A 16,926-nucleotide genomic window follows, 5' to 3' on the forward strand; every position below is an offset into this window, starting at 1 on the left:
TGTATACGTAATTTAAGAGTTTGGGAACTATATATTCATTTATAGTTATTAAGAGTAATGGATTGTGAGTGGAGAATATTGAAATGAGATACAAACAAAGGGTTAAATATATATGTAAACTAAACTTTAGATAATTACCTTGCGTGAAACTCACACCTATAGTAATTTGTATTTTTATATTACATCATAGAGTGTGCAACTAAAACATAAAAAATCGTGGATTCTTACGTAACAGTTGTATTATGAACTTATCCTAACTGGTCATTGACTTGACCCTGGTTCCATTTCAGGTCTCTGCAAACAAGACAAACCTTACCGGACACTATCAAATATTTGATCTGAGGGCATCCTCAAGACATCACGATTAATATGTCTTCTTCTCACCATGTATCATATATTAATTTGTCTAACTGTTGAGTCGAAATTTTACCCCATATAATAATATGTTTTCTAATTTATTTTTACTTGTGAAATCATATTTGAATATATTAAATCTTAACATGATTTCAAATATTCTTCCCTACAACCAAATAAACTCCAACTCCTTAAATTCAAAAAAATAGTTAAGACTATTTTGTTTTTTTTTTCCAATTATAAATGCCTCACATTACAGACCGCTTTAGCAAATAAGGAAGCCACCGCTTGTCGTTCAACTACCAAAGCTAATCATAAAACGCAGCGAAACAGTATAAAAGCAAACAACAAATCATATGTCTCCACGTCATTAACACATAACACGTGTCATCTTATTACTTGTCCTTCACCATATTATACTGAAACTCCTTGTTATTTTATCTTACTTCGCTATTTTTCAGATTATTTTTTTGCTTCCAAAGGTTATTACAAAACCTATCTTTATCTCATAAAAAAAAGAGGCGATAAAGAAATAAAAAACCTAATTATTTTTAATAATGTATTCATACAGATAAATTTTTTATATACATTGGAACAACCGGAGAGAAATCTGATATTTTTTGATTTTTTTGATTTTTTGTTGTTGTTGGGAGGAATTTGAGAAGAATCGGAGAAAAATCTGATTTTTTTAAATTTTTTTGTGGTTTTTGGAATTGGTATATTTGGAATCTGCATGAGCGAGGCGGTGGGAGAAGAATTGTTGTTGTTGCTGTTGAGGGGAATTTGATTTTTTGGCGCAACATGTCTGCTGTGGTGTGCGGTAAGAGATCCAATTTTTTTGAAGATTTGCAGTCATCGCCGTCTCCGCCGCCGGTCCCGAAGAGGATCCGTTGTTCTCCGTCTTCGTTTTCTCCGCCGCCATCCTTCTCGACTCCGTCGGCGATCGATCATCTCATATCGGTGTTCCCTGATATGGACAAACAGGTTTCCTTTTTCTTTTTCTTTTTTTATTTTAAATTAAAGTAATTTAATGATTTTAGAGTGATTATTTGTTTGGAATTTCTGTTTGTTTCTGTCAGACTCTGTCCGCGGCAATCGATAGTCACATATCGGTTTTTGCTCATTCGCTGATATAGACAAAAATATTTGATTAATTAGAGTAATTTTTTGTTTTGAAAGTTTGAGCTGTACAAGAAATCACTCTGTTTATCTTTATTTGTTGTACTGGACTGGAAATGTTGAAAAGACAGATAAAGAAAAGAATGCTCATTTGATGATTACAATGAATTTTTAGAAGTTTATAGGAGGTGCAAATTCATTTGGACCAGACAGGTTTCCTTATTTGAAATCCCTTTTCTAAGTGATTCAGTAATTACAGTGCAATTCATTCGAGTTTCAGCGTTTTGGCTTGGAAACCTCTACGTGAAACATAAAAGAGGATTGATTGTATATATAGTTATTCTATTTGATTTAGCTTTTGATTTGGCAGGTGATAGTTTTTTAGTGAAATTTTGGGAGTTCCAAGGTCATTAAGTATTTCTCAGTGCAATTCATTTGTACGAACAGTTTTTTTCTTTGATTGTTTTGGAATTTTGGCTGTAAATATCCTTTCTTTGCAATGGAGTGCATCTCTAGGTTAAATTCTAGCCTTTTCATTGGTAAAAAAAGTCTGATCAAGAAAAGTTGTAGGAAATTATGCCATAGAACCGGATATCTAGATCATACAAATGTGGGCAGGAACTAAAGCTAGCTTCTACAAATCAACGCTATCAAAACCTAAAACCAACAACCTCATAGGTTTTTTTTAAAAAAAAACAGAACCACAAAGTTAGATGAAAACCATCGGACAACATACCCTTTTTGGATCAATCGGAATGGATAGAAATCCTCTTAAAACAAAACAATGATTGTGAATTTCAAATCCAAGTATCAATATTAGTAGAAGAAATTGGAAAGAATTTCCAAAAAAGCTAGGAATCATCGATTGAAGAAAAAGTAACGACTCTAGTAGGAATCAGATGAAATGTGTTCCTCAATAATTTATACCTACACTCTATAAGGTAACAAGGCTTTGGATTAGGTTAAAGTCAACATACAAATTATAAATGACTCCCATCAAGAATAAGTTGGAAAATATGCACCTCAACAATTACACTGCCATTCATTTGGGTTTCAGCTTGTGGTTTGGAATCCTTTAGTTGGAACTTTCTTTGTTTAATTTGTAGTATGAGGCCTGAAAGGTTTAGTTGGCTGACAAAAGAGGGTTGATTGTATATATAGTTATTCCGTTTGATTTAGCTTTTGATGTGATAGAAATGTTACATGTGAGCTTTGATTTTGCTAGAGAGAGTGGAGCATTTTTCGGATGCTCTATCAAAAAAAGAGGGAGCACTTCAATGCTGATTCAATTTCCTAAATTCTGAACTAGTGAAATGTAACGTTGGTCATAAGTTACACAATTATGCTGTTGAACTTATAAAAAACAATTATGCAGTTGAAGTAAGTGTGCTCAACAATCATTTTTCTTGGATAATTACTCGACAATCCTATTTTTTATGACCTTGGTGTCCGGGCCTACTTTCGCGCACCTCGACTAATTCCACGGGATATCTTTCACCTCCTACCAACAACATATATCATGTAACTCTGTCCCCAAGGCTAGGAAAGATGAGAATAATCAATGGATGGGTGTCGAATTCTCCAAAAGTACTTTACTTTTGGAGAATCCAACAAGGGTGTGGCATCAAAAGTGAAGAGTCCGCTCAACTTAGGAATCACCTAGTGTTTTTTTGTCTCCGCTGAGTTTTGAACCTGAGACCTTAGGGTTCTCAACCACTTCATTGACCACTAGCCCACACCATTGGGTGCTCTCGAAAATTCTCATAGTTCAACAGTTTTGATTCTGAGGCGCAATAACAACCTCCATTTCAAATTCCCTTATGTTTTAATTCAACTGGTATCAGAGCCCGCATCATGCGCAGATGATATTAATAAATTATAATCTGGTTTGTTTGACCATATTTAATTGGTATTATTAGTTCGAGTTCACAACTTATCCTTAGCGTAACAATATATCAATCTATGATTATTTACTGATAATAGAAAACACAATTGCTTATTGGTATGGATACATGTGTTCTCTTTCCTTGAAATTTCATTTTATTATTATTATTATTATAGTTTAAAAAATTCAGTAATAATAAATTAAAAAAATAAGTAAACTTGGTGCATGGTGTAAAGGAAATTCTTCCGCTTTTAGTACCAGCACATCTATTTCTAATAAAGATCAAGTAAGGAACTCACTTGTATGCACTTTTATAGGAAATCATCAAATTTATCTTGTTTGTGTCTGCCTTGCCAACACATTGCTTGGCCTATTTATAGGAAATTTTTATTTTTAGGAAATTAAATAGATATGCATCATCTAAAATTAGATTATAGTTGCAACTTGCAATCATGCCAATTAGGTTGATAGTACTTCTGATCTTCTTGTATTTGTGGACTTCTGATCTTCTTGTATTTGTGGTGGGTGCTTCCCCTTTAAGATTGGCATTACGATGATTATTAGTTTAATCTTATATTAGTTGGTAAAAACTCTAGTCACTATTATGCTTTCTTTTCACAACTTTTCCATGTGAGGTATCTTTGGTCTTATGGGTGTTTATTTCAAAAAACCCATTTGGAGTTTCATGTGGCCTAATGGTGGATGAAAACCATAGAAGATCAGGGTTCGAGTCCATAGTGATTTCATCCCATTTGGTATCTTTGCTGGCGGGAGATAACAAGTAATCAGTGGAATAGTCGAGGTGTACGTGAGTTGGTAAATAGTTGCTTTACTTGGTTACTGGCATAAAAGACTGTCCATAAATAGGTCAACTTAACTGGAAGGGGCTATTGGCTATGTTCCAGATGTTATTTAATTGGGGAGCAAACAGAGACAATCAACTGTCTCTCTCTATACTGCGAATGGGTAGATAAATTGTGGAAAATATTCATCAAAAATATGGGAATTGGATAGGTAATGCCAAAAAGTACACTGGATGTTTTAGTAGGGTAGATTGCCCCATCAGAAAGAGATGGATTATTGTCCCAACATGCATTTGGAGAATATGGGAAGGAAAAAATCAGAGATGCTTTGAAGATAAAGGATGCTCTATCCTGACGTTGTAGATGAAGTCTTGTCCTTTTATTACTTTTGATGTAAACAAGTATATATATTTTTATTTTTTTTGATGACAAGGGAAACCCGCAGCTGCTACCCTTTGGGTGCGCACAGGGTAAAACCCCCGCTCCTATGCAATAGCTCACAAACCACATAGGAGAGGTAACCCGCACTAGGCAAGCCCGGTGCGACGAGCTCGACCCAGAAGGCAAACCCCTTGCTTTCGCTGGCAAGGGGTTTCGAACTTGAGACCTCCAACATGGAAGTCCCAAGCCCAAACCACTGGGCCACCCCGAAGAGGCAAAATATATTTTTAATGTTTTAGATTACATTACAATTGGATGGGTGAGGAGGTAGGATACTCCTTGAAACTCTAAAAGTTTTGGTTTGACCACACAACTTGTGCAGTCAACTTTATGTATAAAAACTTCACCATTCTAAAAAATAAAATAATGATGACTACAAGTCTCGTATGAAAATTGTAAAATAACCATGGGAGTCTTATTCAAAAGAGTTTTATGCTTGACCTAAGTTGCTCGACTCGAGTGTGGGTATCTAATACATGTACAAATCCAAAGGTTGGATTCATGATTCATCATCACATAAATTTTAGGATTCAAGGAATGAATCTGAGTGTGGATACGGGTGCTAGCATACAACTTCAACAACAACACCATACCTGGTGTAATCTCATAAGTGGAGTCTAAGGAGGGTGGAGTGTATGCAACCTTTTTCCTACCTTGTGAAGTTAGAGAAGTTGTGTTTCCGATTGACGCTCGACTCAAGTAAAACATATAAAAAACAAGTATGTAAAGTATATATCTTGATTAATCAAAGCTATTGACTAAAACTAACAAAATTAAATTCCTTATGTCATAAGATACAATAACAACCCAATGTGATTCCACAAGTGGGGTACGGGGAGGGTGTTTACACAACTTTACCTCTACCTTGTGAAGGAAGAGAGACATTTTTATTAATAAAATATCTCATATAATAGCAAACATTCTTCATGGTCATAGAGGACAATCAATCTGTACTTTTCGGTCATAGATGTAGTCAAAGCATCCAAGGTAAGTTGACCGAATCTTGTGTGGATCCACAATTACACCCCTACCGTCTCATGTCAACACAAGTGCGACAAGGATTTTGAAGAGTACGAGCAACATAGTGTGTTGACAATATGAACAATTAGGCGGTAAAGTTATTAGTGCAAGAGTTGTAATCTCCTTTATTATTACTTTCTGTCGTTATTTTCCTAAGACCAAACCATGAAAGGACAACTTTCATGAAAGCATTTAACATCTGATTCTAACAAAAAAAAAAAGAAAGGGAATTAAGGGGAAGGGAGAGCGAATTTTCTACAATAGTTGTAGACTGTAGTGAAGTTAGTTGTCTTCTTATTATTTGATCGTGCAAGGAGAACTGTAAAAATTTGTACTTGTACCCTTTTAGAGCATTCCATGATGGAAGTCACTCGATTAGGTTCATTATATCTTTTGTTTAGTGTTTTAGAATTGATGAAATCATGTAAGAAATTGCTCACCCACCAACTCTAGTTTCAAATACACATTGTATGATTAATAAATAACAAAAAGGGACATCTTTGCAAACACCAATGACATATCATTAGTTTTGTGAAGGTCGGTGCTTCCTCAAAGAGAGAAAAAAGGTCTTTGCTCTGGTAACGTAATAAGGTTTTGTAGTAGCTAAAAATATTGCAAAAACTTATTGCTACAACACTCCAAATACCTTTCAACTTTTGAAAGAATTCTTACCCCCAAAAAGAGGAACTTATAAAAGAACTAAAGAGGTGCACATTTTCCAGCTTATTCTTGATAGGTGTCATTTACAATTTGTATGTTGACTTTAGCCTAAACCAAAGCCTTGTTACCTTATAAATCGTAGGTATAAATTATTAAGAAACACATTTCATCTAAGTCCTACTAGAGCCGTTACTTTTTCTTCAATTGATGATTCCTCGTTTTTTTAGAAGTTCTTTCCAATTTCTTCTACTAATATTGATACTTGGATTTGAATTTCACAATCATTGTTTTGTTTTATGTGGATTTCTATCCATTCCGATTGATCCAAAAATGGTATGTTGTCTGATGGTTTTCATCTAGTGATATCATTGATGGATCTAATTTTGTGGTTCTATTTTTTAAAAAAAATACTCCCTTCGCTTCAAAAAGAATGACCTCATTTCCTTTTTAGTCTGTTTCAAAAAGAATGACCTCTTTCTTTTTTTGGTAACATTTTAATTTCAGCTTTTCACGTGGCATGTTTAAAACCACAAGATTAAAGGACAATTTTGTACATTTGACATAACTTTAATTTAGGACCATAAGATTCAAAAGTCTTCTTTATTTTCTTAAACTCCGTGCCAAGTCAAACTAGACCATTCTTTGTGAAACGGAGGGAGTAATCTATGGGGTTGTTGGTTTTAGGTTTTGATAGGATTGAAGCTAGTTTTAGTTTCCGGTTACATTTCTATGATCTAGATATCTAATTATATGGCATATTTTCGTATAGCTTTTCTTGATCAGACTTTCTTTATCCTGTAAAGGGAGAATTTAACCTTGAGATGCACTTTTTTTAGTTGCTTGAGAGAGCTCTAGATGAATGTGGTGATTTGGATTCTGCCATCAAAAGATTAAATGAGCTTCGCTTGGGGTCTGCTGAGAATTTGGGGCCCCTCCCAGGAAGATCTGATGCTACCCAGGACAACGGCATTCCGATCTTAACTCAAGGTAAACATCAGTATTTAGTTTGATTCTTATTTCCGATGTTTCATTTTTTCCCTCTTCAAATCTTTTTTGACTGGAACTTGGGGAATGACTTCAAGTAGGTTCTCTTGTGACATCCTTTGTTTGTGTGCAATAATCACGTGCTATCTAAAAATCATTGCAGAACAAGATAATTGTGCAATTGAGATTTCTCTTCTTTTTGTTTTTTTCTTGTGGTAAGTGATCATGTGACTCGAGTTATATACACGTGTCAATTATTTTGTATTTTTTTTGTAGTTTGTATGAATTATAATTCGCTTCCTCTAGATGTTTGTTAAGTAGTACTGTAGTATACATTATCCAGTGAATTTGTGTGACGTTTTCATTGATCAATCTAATACCCTGTTCCTTTCTTGTCCAATCTGATGTGTGTTTGTTTTTTTCACACGGTTGAAAATGTATGTTAGTATCCTGGCAGATCACTCCTCATGCTATTTTTGTGTATCACAATTCTATGCCAATTTTTTATCTCGTGCAGGCTTAACAACTGCTTACCATTTTTACCAGAAGTGTCATGTAGCTAGTGTTTTCTGCACCCTTTAATTGGAGAATTTAGTCGACTGTGGTCAGCGTTTTCTGACTTATTTGCTCGATTCTGTTTCACAAATTTAGTACTTCCACAGTTGTTTATGGTAAATTTCTGCACTACTTTATTACTTACCGACTTTGGTGCATATTTATTGAATTTAAGGCATTACTTAATTGTTTACTCTTGGTTGTGGTGGAGAAGCGGTTGTATAGAAATGTAAAGAAAATAATGAGTAGTTATTTTAAAAAATCTTTTCTTTGCTTGTATTTGACTTGTCAAAATGTTGATATGGCAATCAGAGTCCCTTGAAGCCCAACATAGTTGTTCATTTATTAATATGGGTTTGTTGTCATGAGTTATCTCTTTAGTTGATTTTAAGAGAAATGTCTTGTTTCTTTAAAGCACTTTACTTTCACCAAATTGCCTTACTGTAGACCCTGATACCGGACTGAAACGTGTGTTTGCCCCGGACACTTGTTTTCTCAATTGAGTGAGCTGAGGCCATGGATGTTCCACTACTTATTTTGTGCTTCGAGACCCTGTTGAGAAAGATGGGGGACCTGAAAAGTTCTGAAGTTAACCCGCTGCTACAATGAAATAAAACTGCGACCGGTGTTGCCTTATTACATGCTTTTACTGAAATGATGAGTGATGTCCCCCTGAGCTCACTTTCTGTTGATACTTTTACCATTTTTCTTTTGGTGTATCAGTACATTTGTGGGATGTTTTTGAAGTTCACTAGCACAGGGTCTCTTTATACGGGTAGTCCCCTTACACATTTTGGTGCAGGTAATGGTGGGCCCACACCATGCTCATCCGCAGCAAAAGAACTGTACATGATGGAGCGTACTGAATGGGTGGAGCTGTTTGTTAGAGAGATGACGAGCGCCTCAAATATAGATGATGCTAAAGCCCGTGCTTCACTAGCTCTTGAGGCCTTTGAGAAGTCCATTTGTGCCCGTGCAACAGAGGCAGCAGCTCGAAATTTCCAGCAGGTAGTTCAGAACTGTTTGACTTTATCTCGTCTGAGAACACTTTGCTCTCTGTTTTCTTCTTTGTTTTTCTATTTTTATTGTCATGCCATTGATGACTGGGTTCAGCTGGTGTAATCTGTTGTTTTATTTGCTTCGTCAGTCTCTCACTTGATATGGGCACGGTATTTTTTGGATGTCCTCAATAGGATGTAGATGTTGAGAAGCAACATCAATTGTTGCATAAAAATATGGAAAGCAGACACACAATGAGATTCAGGTAGTGTTTTACGCAGAATGTAAAGCAAAACATCAATTGATGTTTAGATGGTTCTGTTACCTTTCTTAAAAAAAAAAAAATGTTTCAATGGTCGAGGAATTAATGTTTGATGGTCTAGCTATTAGTATAGATCAGTAGTGTTCTTTCCTTATGGCTACTCTTCTCCCCTCCTTTCCCCTCACCCCAACAAGCAAGCCCCAAATATCAGTGTTTGTGAGGATTGGGACTGTAGATGCACTGTTATTCCAGGCTAATGATCTTATTTTGGTAGGCCACCTCTACCTCATTCTCTTTAAATTTTGTGGACTTAAAAGATGGTACTCTTACTTTCTTAGTGTTGGCTTTTGACATCAAAAGACTTGCCATTTCTGAAAAAGAAGTGTTATTCCATATCTCTACATTTATAGTTACGCTTCCTCAAGGTGAAATATCTATACATTTATTGTTATGTAATTATTCAGGAACACATAATGCTCAAGCAGCAGGTAGAAGATCTTCTACAAGAGAATAATATTTTGAAGCGAGCATTTGCTGTTCAACATGAGCGTCAGAAAGAGTTTGAAGATAGAGGGAATGAGGTGAATCAGCTGAAGCAGATGGTGGCTCAGTATCAGGAGCAACTGAGAACGCTTGAGGTCAGATTACCCTCTTCAAATTTATTACGTATTTTATACTATATGGGAACAAAGATGTAAAAATTAGAAAAGAGATATGAGGACTAAAATCTGGTTGTCAAGCATGCTTAAAACTATAGAAAGAGGTAAAATGAACATCCCCCTCAGTGGCGGGACCAGGATTTTCATTAGGGTGATTCAAAAATATCAACAGGCAAGTTAGTACAGAAAGAAGCCAAAGGGATTCAGCACGTACTAATATATATAAAAAATAAGTTTAACCCCTTGTATGTATATAGTAATTTTCTGCCGAAGGGGTTTGGAACCTTATCCCTACCTGGCCCCCCGCCGCCGCGATCTCTGTCTTTCCAACATAGAAACTTTATTGTTAAAGAGATAGTTGTACTCGTGTATTTAGATGCCGCATATAAATGTTTGAAGTGTGAAAGTCTTCAGTTCCCTCATGCCATTTCTCATGTATGACAAAGTGATTGCCCTTTTCTGTTGTGATCAGGTCAATAACTATGCGCTGACGATGCATCTCAAGCAGGCGCAACAAGGGAACTCTATCCCCGGGCGTTTCCATCCCGATGTCTTTTAATGTGTATTATGTCCTCATTAATGGATAGGATAGCAATAGTCATGTCCTACCATAGCTATAAGCAACACATAATTTTTGGGATGATACTTAGCCAGAATATGTGTTTTCTTGTTGAAGCCACCTGGTGCTGTTATAAGCCAAAGGGTAGCTATAGTATCAAAGTAAGTAATTAGACATGGTTTTACTTGCTTTTCTGTTGGTACTTCAAATTAGACAATTGAGTTTATACTTTTCTGGTCTTTTATTAGTGATAAGAAACTATTTGACTTATAATTAGCATTCTGTTAGATTATGTTTTAATTCGATATATTCGGCTCTGTTGCAACAACAACAATAATATACCCAGTGTAATTCTACAAGCGAAATATTATGTTCTGTTGCATATGTTAGGTAGTTGAAATGACCTCCTAGCTCCAACTCTTTTAAGGGCCCAGTTGTAGTTGTCCTCTGCGGAACATATCCACCTTCTTTTCCCCTTAAAACTTACCAAGTTTTTGTGTGCATTCTCAAGCGTCTATTACTATAAGTTAATTACATAAATTATGCTTCCTCCTTTGATTATAAACATTAGCTTCAATTTAAACAAGCATGAGGCTTAACAATTTGTGAAGGCTAATGTAAATACTTGGAGGATATGACACATTTAAGTGGTTAACTTAATTACGTAATGAGGGCTCAAGAATACACAATTTTTTAATTGAAAGTGTGTGATAGGAACACTTCATTAAGTTTTTAGGTGTTCAATCAAAGCAAAAATAATCTGAGTGCTTTAATAATAAAATTTACTAACAAGTTTAAGAATAGATGTTCTACTTTACCTAAAAACATTGTGTACTTCAAAATTTGTGCTTTGTTTTAAAATTTTAGTAGTTGAAATATCGCCCCAATTAATTATAGTTACAAGTGGTTTAGATTTCTTTATCGTGTGTGGGTGTTCCTAGATTTGAGATCCACATTAACACCAACTCAAACTCTTTTTTTAAACCATCATTTTGGTGTTTGTTACTCCATATCCACATTAACACCAACTCAAATATGTTTACTTATTTTTTCATGTTTGGTAGACTAAATTTCTAATGAAAGTAGGAAAAACAATTTCTATAAATGACATTCTATGTTTACTGTATCTTCTCCACCCATCCAACACCTTCAATTCCTACCCCTTGGACCTTGACCATTTCAACTCCGACACCCCCGAGGCTCCAATCGTTGCTCTTATAGTGTTTCGCTATGTAACACATAAATTCTGGTGAGATAATTTGCATGATAAATGATTTGTCAAATTGGACTAGGTTTCTCTAGAGGCTTTTGGCCCTTTATCATACGGCAACTACAATTTCATGTCATTGAAAAGTTGAGATGACTTTGTGAAGACACAGAGAGACTTTGAAATGTCACAATCATATTAATAAGTCAAATGTTTTGTGGTTGCAAGTCATCAACTTGTGAGACTAGACTTGGTCTAGAATTTATATGATATGCCACCCAATTACCTCAATTGAGAACCAAGTATTTTCAAAGTCTACCTTTAAAGTCTCAGGTGAAATAAAGACAAATACTCCTCAATTTTCAACATAATGGATACCGTTATGCTGAAATCATCCGTTGTTAACTACCTGCATTGGAGCTTGACTAGGGAAATGTCTCCTACTAAGGATTTTTTTTCATATCCACAACTCGAACTCGAGATCTCTGATTAAAGAAGGAATAACTTCATCCACTGCACCATATCTTTTGGTGATACCGTTTGAGTATTTTTGGTTTTACCAAACTTTTAGTTGTGAGACTTCTTCTGGTTTTCTTTTTATAGTGCCGTTAAAGAGTTGGAAAATTAAATATATACAAAGTCATCTTCTTTGATCAAATTTTTATCACAACAATAATAATATAGTCAGTCTAAGTCCTTGTCCGTATTATTCCAAAGATAGAGAAGTTGTTTCAAGTAAGCACTCGGCTTAGAAAAAAAAGTAACAAAAATGCGAGAAACAACATATAGTAAGACCAAATTATCATCATGGTTCAAGTCATTTGTCAAAATGTTATGCTAAAATTTTTATAGCAACAAATTAATAGCCATGCCAAAACCTTAGCACTTGTCTATTCTACAATTGCATATGAAATGTTGCAAGTATCAAGATCTACAAAATGATTCTTTTTCTTTCTAAAATAAAGATCTTTACTTGAAGATGAATTAACAAGTACCATAAGCAAAAAAAAAAACAAGTCAATTAATAAACAAACATATAGTGTGTCAGTACAACCATAAAACTTGTCTGCTCTGAAAACAACACAATCTGATCAAATACAGAACCACAAGTGTGATAATGCTCCTACTAGTTAAAGAGAAAAAAAAAAACAAATAATCTTAGTTGACTTAACTAGACCTAGATCCAATCTTAAACTTGAGCAAATTCTAAGAGAAACTAAAGATAAAGTAACTAACTATACACAATCCACTCAATGCAAGTTCTTTTTCCTATTTGTACAATCTTGAAGATTAGAAAAGTGAACCTTGCTCAAGTAGTTGATCACTTTCATCATCGACCAATACCTAGGTTGAGGGTTCAAATCACGCTAGAGGGTAAGTGAAAATATTAAGATTGACAGAGTCATGTTGAAGAGCAAGTGAAAACACTAAGTTCAAAGGTTTCCGGTCACGCTGAAGAGCAAATGAAAACACTAAGACCAAAGGATTCAAGTCATGCTGAAGAGCAAGTGAATACACTAAGACCAAATGATTCGAGTCACGTTGGAGGATAAATGAAAATACTTTTGATCATTCTTGGGTTGGGATGGAAAAAAAGAAGAAATATCACATGAATTGAGAGTTCAAGTCATGCTGGAGGATAAGTGAAAACACTAAGGGTTGAGGGTACGAGTTATGTTGGAGGGGTTGAGGGTACGAGTTATGTTGGAGGGTAAGTGAAAACACTAAGATTGAGGGTTCATAGTCAAGCTAGAGGATAAGTGAAAACACTATTAATTATGCTGGTTGGAATGGAAAAAAAAAGAAGATATCACGTGAATTAATAGTTCAAGTCACGCTGAAGGATAAGTGAGAACACTGCTGCATAATGGAATTTCCCCTTCTAAGAATTTGGAATAAGCTTTCCACCATTTCTCATCATCTTCTTGAATTCATCAAAATTCACCATTCCATCACCATCAACATCAACATTCCTAATCATTTCTTTACAATCATCTAATCTCTTACCTTGATTTAACCCCAAAGATGAAAGCACTTTACTCAATTCTTCCTCAGATATCAATCCATCTTTATCATAATCAAACACATCAAAAGCATCTTTCAAATCCCCCTCTTCCTCTTCCCCTTTCTCCACTCCCCCCTCTTCTTCACTAACAACTTTCTCAATTCCCAAAAAACTATGACAAAGTTCATAAAACTCATCAATATCAATCAATCCATCTTTATTAGAATCAACTTTTTCAACCATTTCAAGAATATCTCTATCTTCCATAAAAATCCCAATATTCTTAAGTGATTGCTTCAATTCTTGTTTTGTTATATACCCATCATTGTTCTTGTCAAATGTTGCAAAAATACCCCTTAACTCAACTTTTGAGCTCTTTTTTTCAACCAAGATTGAATCTTTATTGACAAAAGGGGTTATTGGGGTTAGGGTTTGAGGTTTAACAGAGAGGGAAAAGATCCAAGATTGAAACTTTTTAGTGGGAAAATTGAAAAGGGTTGTGATTAAACCAATAATGAAGAGAAATGCTAAGAAGAGAAGGCTAATTGTCAACATTTTCTTGATTCTTTGACAGATTTCAATGGAACAGAAAAATGAAAAAAATGGCTTCTTAAGTTGTTTTTGAGTAGGTTTGTGAAATGAAATTAAATTATGTAAAGAGAAAATATAACGCGTTTGTTTGGTGATTTTGCTTTAACTTTTATATTTATTATATCATTAGTATATTTTATCCGTCCTATTTTATGTGACACCGCTTGATTTGTCATCGATGTTTTACAAAATTTTTTTTTTTGAAATTTATGATCTAAAATAATTTTTAAGGGTAAATGATAGTTTAAAATTTATAATAAGATAATATTCTTTTTGAGACTAACTAAAAAGGAAAGTGTATCACGTAAAATAGAGCTATAGGAGTATTAATTTTTGAATGTTGATCCCACCCCGCAAAAAAAAAAAAAACGCGTGAAATGGTAAATAAGTGTAAATTATTTCAACTCTAAACGCGTTGCTTCCATCAATTTTGGAGAGTGATGGTAGTGGGTGGGCGTGGGGAGTGGGAGTAGGGGTTGGGGGTCTAGAATTTAATTAAATTAATATTTTTCTACTTTTGAAGTTAAATCTTGCTTGTACGTTACACTAAAACCTAAAGTCATATATAGGATTTTTTTAAAATTAAATATATATAGGATTATATTACTCCCTTCGTTTTAATTTAGATGTCCTAGTTCAGTCAATCACGAAATTTTTAGAAAATAAAGAGGGATTCTTGAATTTTAAGAATAACAATATACCCTATATAAGTTTTAAGGAGATTTTGAAAGGGTAGTGTATAAATAGTCGTATTTCTGCTTTGTGAAGGTAAATAGATTGTTCTTTTTATAAGACCCTCGATTTGAGTAAGAATATAAGAATTAAGTGCTTAGAACAAATATAATAATGAAAAAGTATTGCTGAAAAATAACTAAGAAGAGAACAAGTAACAATAAAAAATAATATGATAATTGAAGCAAAAGATATTGTAAATACTAATAAGAGAACTAGATAATACTTGATTAACTATTAGTTTTCTATTTTAATTCTCGACCTCCATGTCTTGTGTGTCAATCCTTACTTCTAGATCTGCCATGTAAGTTACGTCACTGAGCTTGCACTCCAAATTCTTACTGACGTATTTTAAGTGCTTTTAAGCACTTTTGAAATATTTGGATAAATTTAAAAAGTTCTTATAAGCACTTGGTTTTAAGCTTAAATGATAAATATTAACCAAAAGTCGTCATAACTTATGACTTTTGTTTTATAAGTCAAAACTAAAAGTCAGTCCAAATATGCTCTTAGTCTTGCTCAATCTGAACCCGTTAGACTCTAAAGTCCATCTCTAAACTCCCAGCCTATCATTAACTCCACCATGTGTCTCGTCAATTAAAATTATATCGTCGACATATATCATACTCCGTGACACGTTTCATTAGATATGGTGCGTCAGTACATCAATCACCATAACTTTGAATCTTATAATCTTAAATTAAAAATATGTATAATTTTTCTTGTGGTCTTAAATTTACCACGTAAAATATTAAAATTAAAATAAGAACAACAACATATTTAATGTAATTCTACAAATAAAATGTAAAAAAATGACATGCATACAATTTTATTCCCTAAGAAATTTTCATACTCTTTGCTCAATGTTGAAATTTAAGAACTTATTAAATATTTAAAAAAAAAGGATAAATTATAAGAGTAATAAAATTGACAGCATAACTTTCTATTATTCTGCCCGTTACAATTTACCTTAACCATGAAAAGAAATTATTATACTCGTCAATATTAAAGAAAAAAAACATTCCCTCATCTTTATTGCAAGTAAAATGTTACACCATATACCCCACAATCTTCAATGTAATACCAAAACATCACTTTCCACAACAAACTTTCATATTTTCTCTTTGGTCTCTCGTTTGGATTAATTTATTTTTATGTGTTTTTTATTTTTAAATAATTTTTAAATTTTGAAGTTATTTGGAAAAGTTATAAAGTGATTTTAAGCACTTATTTTTAGATCAATTTTTTTTTTTTTAAAAAAGAAGTCCGAATCCAAAAGTAAGGTACAATTTACTTTAAAATTTTAGTTTTTGACTTATAAGTTACTTTTAATAAAACGATCCAAACATGTCCTTACTCTCTTTGTTAATTTTACTAGTTCACAATAAATTTTGAACACTTCATAAATAAAAAAACAAAATTTTATAATGATATCTATATTAGTTGATGTATAATATTTAGTGAACTTGAAAAATAATTTTAAATAAATAGTTAATATTAAAGGTAAAATAATAAAAAAATCATCTTTATCTTTAATAGCTTTATATGACCAACAAGGGTTGTGGTGGAGTGGTAAGTAGTCATTCATCCTTAACCAGAGTTCTTGGGTTTAAATCCCCCTGAATATGAAGTCGCTTTTGTTAAGGAACGTTTTACCCTAATGTGAAACTTTCCGATTCAAATCCAAATTTAGTTGAGCTCCAATGTGAGTACCGGACATCGACAATATTTTTTTTATAAGATATTAATTATTTCTCATGTGACTTTGGATGGACAGAAAATTACAAGAAAAAGAGACCACCAAAACTTCCAAAACTGCATTCACTAGAATAAGAAGCTTTTTCATTTGATTCCTTTTGTAAATATTCCAAATTCTTACTTACTTTACTTTCTATAAGAGTCAAAACGACTAGAAAACGTTTTATAAAGGCAAAGAATATTTCTTGATTTTTTTGTTTATTAAATTATTTTGACTTGCTCAACATTATGGCCAGCAGGAAATGATAAATACTAGATTACAATAGCTAATACTTTTTTTAAAAGTTAATCATGTGATGTCAGAATTTTCACTAAAGAATTATCGACCATCAT

The 16,926-nt window shown here is 33.6% G+C and overlaps 2 protein-coding genes and 1 long non-coding RNA gene across 3 annotated transcripts; 2 read left to right on the top strand and 1 right to left on the bottom strand.

Moving 5' to 3' along the window:
- The first annotated feature begins 895 nt into the window (after positions 1-895).
- LOC125876312 (uncharacterized) lies at positions 896-10,573 on the top strand. Its single transcript, XM_049557463.1, has 5 exons — positions 896-1,338; positions 7,119-7,269; positions 8,624-8,829; positions 9,547-9,720; positions 10,214-10,573. The coding sequence occupies exons 1-5, from the start codon at positions 1,156-1,158 to the stop codon at positions 10,298-10,300; spliced, it is 801 nt and encodes a 266-aa protein (XP_049413420.1). The 5' UTR covers positions 896-1,155; the 3' UTR covers positions 10,301-10,573.
- Positions 10,574-12,497: 1,924 nt separating this feature from the next.
- On the top strand, positions 12,498-13,291 carry LOC125877213 (uncharacterized). The gene is made up of 2 exons (XR_007447590.1): positions 12,498-13,172; positions 13,257-13,291. It is a non-coding gene; the product is annotated as an uncharacterized LOC125877213 (long non-coding RNA).
- Positions 13,292-13,337: 46 nt separating this feature from the next.
- Positions 13,338-14,134, bottom strand: LOC125877214 (calmodulin-like protein 3). Its single transcript, XM_049558556.1, has one exon. The coding sequence runs from the start codon at positions 14,065-14,067 to the stop codon at positions 13,390-13,392; it is 678 nt and encodes a 225-aa protein (XP_049414513.1). The 5' UTR covers positions 14,068-14,134; the 3' UTR covers positions 13,338-13,389.
- Between the last annotated feature and the right edge of the window lie 2,792 nt (positions 14,135-16,926).

This window comes from Solanum stenotomum, chromosome 9 (assembly GCF_019186545.1).
Source record: "Solanum stenotomum isolate F172 chromosome 9, ASM1918654v1, whole genome shotgun sequence".
NCBI lineage: Eukaryota > Viridiplantae > Streptophyta > Magnoliopsida > Solanales > Solanaceae > Solanum > Solanum stenotomum.